General features: G+C 37.7%; 2 protein-coding genes across 2 annotated transcripts in view; both read right to left on the bottom strand.

Moving 5' to 3' along the window:
• Positions 1–1,729: 1,729 nt before the first annotated feature.
• Positions 1,730–3,172, bottom strand: LOC106792642. The gene is made up of 2 exons (XM_014759141.1): positions 3,168–3,172; positions 1,730–3,000 (listed from the first exon to the last, which is right to left on the bottom strand). The coding sequence occupies exons 1-2, from the start codon at positions 3,170–3,172 to the stop codon at positions 2,628–2,630; spliced, it is 378 nt and encodes a 125-aa protein (XP_014614627.1). The 3' UTR covers positions 1,730–2,627.
• LOC106792643 (pituitary homeobox x) overlaps positions 2,998–7,862 on the bottom strand; it is a 38,148-nt gene continuing 33,283 nt past the window's right edge. The window contains exons 4-5 of the mRNA XM_014759142.1: positions 3,428–4,055; positions 2,998–3,382 (exon numbers count right to left, since the gene is read on the bottom strand). Of these exons, the coding sequence (XP_014614628.1) occupies positions 3,207–3,382; positions 3,428–4,055 (804 nt within the window). The 3' untranslated portion in view covers positions 2,998–3,206. The remainder of the gene's footprint in view (positions 3,383–3,427; positions 4,056–7,862) is intronic.

A 7,862-nucleotide genomic window follows, 5' to 3' on the forward strand; every position in this document is an offset into this window, starting at 1 on the left:
TCTCTCTCTCTCTCTCTCTCTCTCTCTCTCTCTCACACTCTTATCATCTCTCTCTCTCTCTCTCTCTTACTTTATTTCTTTCTCACTCTCAAGTGAATCTCACTTCATCACTAAAACGATCTCACCCCGATAAAAACTGGGATATGTGTGTTATTTATTATTACGACGAACATTTGTACGACATCCGGGATTCATACAAAATAAACGGCCGTTTCTTAATTTCTACAAAAATCCTTATCTTCCTATATTCGATCTATGTGTGTGTGTATGTGTATATGTTAATGTGTGCGCGTGCGTGACTGTTTTTTTCCCTTTTTCTTTTAATTTCAATTATCCTCAAAACTTTCTCTTACCCCTTCAATGATTTCATTCTTGCATTTTGTTCGTTGTTGCATCTTTTTTGCTTAACTCTTTCTTGCCCCCACCCCTTCCCACTCCAACCCTTACAATTTTTTTCTTTATTTATTTATTCTCTTTCGTTCACTTTGTTTTATTTTATTTGTTCTCGTATCGAGAAGTTTTATAATTCGATTGATTCATTTTCTTATTTTTTTCTTCTATTCTTCTTTAGACGTCGTTGCATTTTCGTTGAATATACATATATATATATGTGTGTGTGTGTGCGTGTGTGTATTATTATTCATTATTTTTGTAAACTTTTAAATCATTCATTCTCTCTTGTTCACATTTTTCATTTATTTATTTATTTATATATATATATATCTATTTATAATAATAATTCTATATAAACAGACTCGCGCGGACGTCTTTGGTGTAGCGTGATTTGGTTTTGTATTTTTTTTTCTTTTTTTTTTTAAATGGTTTATATGTATAATATGTATATCGTATCGCATGATCGAATAAAAATCAGAGAATTTTTCTCTCCAACAACATTTAATAATATCTCGGTATCTTTTTTCTTATTCTTTTCTATTTTTCCTTTTCCTTTTTCTTTCCCCCTTTTTTTTTTTTTCTTTTTTTTTTATAATTTTCAATATTCGATTTTTATTGCACCACCTTGCATAAGTTTTTTACCATCCTCAATTTTTTTCCCCCTTTTTATCATTTTAATAATTATAATTATTTTCTTTTGTATGTATAATAATAATAAAGGAAACAATAAAAAAAGTGAATGGAATATCGATGGTCTTGAAAGTTAAAAAGAAAGAAAGGAGAAAAAAAAAGAAGAAAGAAAAAAAACAACACATTCGAACATCCCACACTTCTTTCCCGTGTAATTAATTTTTAACTCTTGTTTAATAATTAATTTAATATTTTTATAAAGTATACGCCTATACACACACCGAGTGACTTTATTTTATTCGTTTAATAATCATATACTTTTTTTTTTTTTTTTGTTTTAATCATTTTTTACTTTGCCATTACTTTTATTTTATTTTAACTTGTATCTTTTTTTTTTATATACTTTATTATTATTATTAATATTATTATTAATATTATTATTATTAGTAGTAATAGTAGTAGTAGTAGTAGTAGTAGTATAATTATTATTATTATTATTATTAATTCTTTTTTCGTTTTTTTATTCCTCCCTCTCTCTCTCCCTCTCTTTTTTTCTCTTTTTTTTTTAATTTCTTCATACACTGTACAAAGCAAGACGACCGTAAAAACAAACATTCATTTTTCCACTCTTATTTTCTCAATCATACTTCTTTTATAATTTCTTAATTACAGAATATTAATCTGTATTAATCATTTCTTTCTCATTTGTTATTTCCATTTTTCTTTGATCATTTTTGATTATAATTTAATAATCGTATTTAATTCAATTTTCATCGTGTCATAGAATTTTTGTTCCTAATCCTTAGTCGTCTTATTTACGATATACACGAATTTAGTATACATTTAGGCTTTTGCGTTTGAAGTCAGCGTTCTACTATACATATATCTACAAAGAATAATGAGTTAGGGTGTAAGCTCGTCTTATTAGAATGATCCTCGTTATCCGTCACGATATACACCAACACATTGATTTTATTCGATCGATAAAGTCGCTTCAAGAGTATTTCCAACTTTTTCCCATTTCTTTCTTTTTGTTTGTTTGTTTGTTTGCTTTTGATTTTTTTCCTTTTTCATGCAAGGTAACCCCCTGATCGACTAAATCACGTGAGAGTTAATTTTGCAGACGAGGAGATTGACAAATCGTCTCGTCGTATGATATATCACGAACACAAAAGATTATCTGTACAGAATTTTATTTCATTTGTCACACGATGAGATCGTTGTTAACGATTAACGAGGAACTACGACGAGTAATAAAGTCTCACTGATTCACCCTTCCGTCAATCACCGTATTTTTTGTTTCTAATCAAAAGTGTATAGAAATAAAAATAAAAAAAAAAGGAAAGAAACTAGAAGGAAAAAAGAAACAACAAGGAAAAAGTTAACACTCGGAAGTGGAATATTGCACGCACCCTTTTCCCTAAAAATTCCCTTAAAAGGTATAATAACATTAATAAATCACTGATACAATTCTGGCACGAAAAATATTTGGAAGAGAAGATAAATAAAATATAGATGCAAGTAATTATATAAAAGGTTTAGGAGAGTCACATTAGGTGAATCTTAAATTCGGTGTTGATATAGTCTGAGGCGAATGAAATGATTCAATTATCGTCACGAGGCAGAGAAAGGCTCTGAGAACTGGAAGAAATAGGTGGTGTGGTCCAACAGTCGAATAGGGATGGCCAATAACTGGTAGCAGTGGTCGCGTGTTGCCAATATCCGGCCAATCCCGTAGCGGCAGCCGTCGGGGCATTGGTTGATCCACCAATGCCAACGCCGACACCGATCCCAGCTGTACTCGAAACGATTTGTTCGTTTTGAAGGGCCGCGGCACTCTCGAGATTAGCAGCCGTTCGTTCCTCTTCTAATTTCTGGTCCGCCGTGGTCCCATCCTCGTCGTATATGAGGTAATGCGGGTGGGAGGTGGTCGAGGAGGGCGTCGACGATAAAGTCGGCGATGCGGCGGACCTAGGCCTGGGTCACTCCTGCGACCTAAGCTGATTGTCAGTAGTCTGTTGTTGAGAATTAACACCAGTGAGGACAACTTGATTGGCCGCCGCAACGGCAGCAGCCGCGGCTGCAGCTGCGGCCGCAGCCGCGCTGCCACCACCGCCAATGCCATTGCCGGAATTCGAAGGTACACCATGGTGATGGGGGCTAGAGGTAGCCCCCGCTTCGCCTCAGACCTGGGCCCTCGCGGTCGCGTGGGCCTCGGGCCCGCCTGGCGAATGGGGGTTCGCCCCGGCCCCGCTCGTCAAAGCGTATTGACAGGCACTGAGACTACCACCGACCGAGGACGCCCTTGAACTAACTGGACTTATGCTACCGGTAGTCGCACCGCTCGTACCACCACCTCCTCCGCCACCACCACCACCACCACTACCACCACCACCACCACCACCGAATGATCCACCAGTGGAACCACCATAACCGCTGCTATGTTGTTTAGCCTTCAATCGCAACGACGCGATGCTGCTAGACGTCATCACCGTGCACGTTTCCGGCGGCCCGGCCGTTCTATGATGGGGCGTGTAAACCGGCGGACCGTAGGGATGATGCGGTGCTGCCGGGGCCGCATAAGGGCACGCTGCACTAGATGCTGCAACCGGGGAACCGGCGACCCCCAATCCCGAACTCATCCCAGGTAACATCGAGGTAGCGGCCTGACCGACGGACACCGACATACCGCTCACGTGACTTCCGGCCACCGAGGTAGACGCGTTGAAACAATTCACCGGACTGACTTGGGCGTGATGATGATGATGAGAAGCGGTAGGTACCACCGAACTCAACGTGTTCACCCATGGAAACGTTTTGCTGCTTAAGGGCGACGGTACTTTAGCTGCCCAATTGTTGTACGTGCTGTACGAACTGTAAAGCGTGTCCGGATCCGGAAAGGGTTGACCGATGAATCCATTCAAACTGGCCGTACTGAAACCCGATTTCCCAAAATCAGCGGCCGCAGCTGCCGCGTTCAAAGCGTTCCTTTCCTTTTTCCTCCATTTTGCTCGCCTGTTCTTAAACCATACCTGGGAATAAATAAATATCCTCGTGTAATATCTGTCGAATTATTTGTAATATTTATAATATACATATATACAATCACAAGTAAAAAAGAATCATCAATTATTTCGTCGACAAAAATGTTCCTAAAACAAGTTAGGAAATCCCTAATCGACTTCTTCAAACCCGCGTAAAAATACTATTCCCTTTTGCTTACTCTTTCAAGATTTCTCGTTAACGAATGTCCCTCATATATCGAGAAGTAAAAGGGGAGAGAGCAAAATTTCAGTATCCCCAACTAGTTGTTTCTTCTTTTCGCCAGATTTAACGGAGACTCGTTCGTTCCTGATATTACTCATGTAGGTTGCTAAGAAGGAAGGAAGGAAAGAAGGAAACAAGAAGCTACGTATAAAAGAGTAAGAGAGAGATACTCGTGCAAACTGGCACACAGATGAGCGTGTCTCGAGACAAATGGCAACGGAAAGCCTCTGTGTACGAGGCTCCTCCATCCTGAAATATGATGGCGTTAATTCAAGTCGGTTCCTCTCTTACTCCTGCGTTCGATAACCGAGCTTTCTCGTCAGCCGTTTTCCACCCTCCTTTTTACCCCAACCCTCCTCTATTTTTTTTCTCTCTCTCTCTCTGGGTTGGCTTGAACCTCCTCCCTAACAATTATACGGCTGGTTGCGTTTAGATACACGTCGCTCTCGCGTAACTGTAAGGCAAGCAAGCACCGGGAAAATGCGGCACCCGGAGGGTTCCGTCACAGAAAAAGATCAAGAAAAAGAGAGAGAAAGAGAGAGAGAGGGAGGGAGGAATATAGAATAAGGTTTTTTTTTGGAAAGAGAACTCCTTGGCAAGATGGATGGTCACAACGAAACGCTAAGAACCGCAACGAGTCATTGAAAGTAGGAAAGAAAAAAAAAGGGGAAGGGTGGCAGCAACTAAATGAAGAATAATGTCATCGCGATTACTTTCAAATATGGCGCTGTTCTTACTATAGTATTCTATTTTATTTGTCTTCTTCTTTTTAAATCTGTTTCTTTTATTCCCATTTGTATGAACTTAATCCAATCCGTTAAAGATTTTCCCTTATTGTGTGTGCGTGTTTCATTTTTTCGATATTATAATTATTTTCGCGTGCAAAAGTATTATTACTATATGGGAATGGTATATTGAAGATAGATTTTCTTTTGGGTGAGGAAGGAACAAGGGACGCCATTGAGTTTTGCGAAACAAGGGCGTAGGTGTGACGGGTGGGAGCAACTGGGCCGACAACGGTAAGCCGAGAGGGAGTAAACTCGATAGGACAGAATGGTACTACGGTGGAGGAAAGAAGAAGCCGCGGCTCGAGAATCAATAAACTCCGAAGGCGAAGAAGAAGAGAAGGAGAAAGACAGACAGAAAGAGAGAGAGAGAGAGATAGAGAGAGAGAGAAGAGAAACTGAACAAGAAGGCAACATAAAGAGAGTGAGAGAGAGAAGAAGAAGAAGAAGAAGATGGGTACAAGGCCGCGCCCATAAACTTTAACAGCATCGCAAAATCTCGGCACGAGGCGACGGGAACGATCCCGTTTGCTGGATCTGTTGGTCATAAACTTGATGAATGAACTTTCGGATCTTGGGTAGGAAGCTCAGGACTAGACTACAGAGTTAAGTGTCCCGTGTTAAGATTACTTTAACCTTTTCAACAAAATCCAATTGGGAATGAACTTAAACAATATCGTAATAATATTATAATAATCTATTTAATATAATGTAAATCTATTTACACACCAAATTAAAAGACAAGCTAGACAAATGTTGACCAGTCAAACTTAGTGTATAAAATACCATGTGAATGTGGAAAGTGAAAAACTAAACAGAAAGTCAAATAAAGACTAGACCAGCACAAAAATGATTGTAAACCCATAAATGTAAAGAAAATTAATATCACAGCGTTAGCTGAACATCATTTTACAACAGGACATCATTTTCAATTTGACCCAGCAACTATTTTAAACTTAGAAGAAAATTGGTAGAAAAGAAATATCAGCGAAATGTTTCATATTTCAAACCAATAACACGGTAAATTTTAGAACTGACACGAATAATTTCAATCACATCTATAACCGAATTTTTCAAATTTAACGATAATAAATAGAACACGACAATAGAGGACACCTTACATTGAAGATATCTAGACTAATAAACACTAGTCTAGATTAAAACAGTCTTGTTGAGAATTTCAAATCATAACGATCGAATATTTAACGAAGTTTAGATATGTTTTGTGTGTTGGAATATTAATAAAAAGAAAAATGTATGTCTACACAATAAAAAAAGACGCTGAACTGTAAGATTAAGGTAACATGTTAAACAATTATTGTATGAGCCTCATATATGTTATAATATAATAAAATAAAATGTCCAGTTGCTGAAGATGTCCCAATAAAGGGACGATACGTCCAACTTCGTTAAATTAAGTTTTACTTCTTTTTTATGTCCAAGTTCCCTGTGATTCCGTATTAAGAATAATAATAATATATTAAATGATCACATTTTATAAATATCTAATTAATTGAATAAACAATTAAATATTTATTCGAACAATTGGATATTGGGATTTAATAATAAGGGAGGATTACTTTTAGAATAGTTTTAGAGGAATACGATAAATCGAATCGAATGTTTTCAAGTCGGGGTACCAACACACAAGGAACAATGGACCCCCCCCTGGTCACGTCATGTGAGCAATAAAACCTCATCAAATCACGACCCCTCGCCACACCATACCACACCACACCATAGCACACTGGCCGTGTAAGCTTCTGCGCGCACAGCTCAATCTACGAAAGCTTATATAAATGTAATGAGACCGTGACCGGAGGGTGTCTCATCAATCACCCCCTGTCCCCATGCCAGTTTCCTCTCTCCTCTTCATCTATGCCAGAACTGTTGCCCACCAACCATCCCTGAACGATCGACATTATCCTACCCTTCCTCTTCTTTTTCCTTTTTCTTATCCTTCTTCTTCTTCTTCTTCTTGTGATATTATTTTTCTAACTTTGTGTACAGTCACTAAGTTAGACAAAAATATTCTGTGTCATGTTTTCGTATACATACATGATGTATTCACGGTATACACACGTTACACATAAACGAACTTACCTAGGCATACATAGAGATAGAGATAGAAAGTGTGTGAGAGAGAGAGAGATAGAGAAATGATCGGATATTCGGTGCTCTCACGAGCCATTGTAATCCAGGTGACTTAACGGCATCGAAATGCCCGAGAACGATCGGATAACAATGATTTGTTCGGCCGCACTTCGCGGTCACGCGTATTCCGCTATTAACGCACCACCATCGGACACGGATTAACAAACGTTTATAACTTCTGCTACGTGCGTACTCAAAATACTATCTAAACGGCTTCACCGTTCTTTGATATATGTATCTAAATGTATTTATGTATGTATGTATCTATGTTTGTATGTACCTAGGTCTATGAAAACTATTGTCTGTTTATCATGAAATTCCATCGAGAAACAAAAATATCTAATATAATAATTCTGACAAAAAAATCATTACTTACGATTATATAATCTACCTGAGTGCTCAATTAAAAAATAATTGTTAAATAATAATTATTAGGATCTAGAGAAACGTGATCATGAATCAATTAAAATCAGAACTATGAAATAATGAATCCAATGTTTAGGAACTATTGATCAAGATATACCTGTATGAATGAAATAAATCACTCAGTAATAATAATTGCTATCTATGTACACAAATACGAGAAGATTCAATTAGAATTATGAACAAATAAATGCAACGTTCAGGAATCAT

The sequence above is a fragment of the Polistes canadensis genome, unplaced genomic scaffold (genome assembly GCF_001313835.1).
Source record: "Polistes canadensis isolate GaletaPanama2010 unplaced genomic scaffold, ASM131383v1 scaffold_512, whole genome shotgun sequence".
In the NCBI taxonomy this organism is placed as follows: domain Eukaryota; kingdom Metazoa; phylum Arthropoda; class Insecta; order Hymenoptera; family Vespidae; genus Polistes; species Polistes canadensis.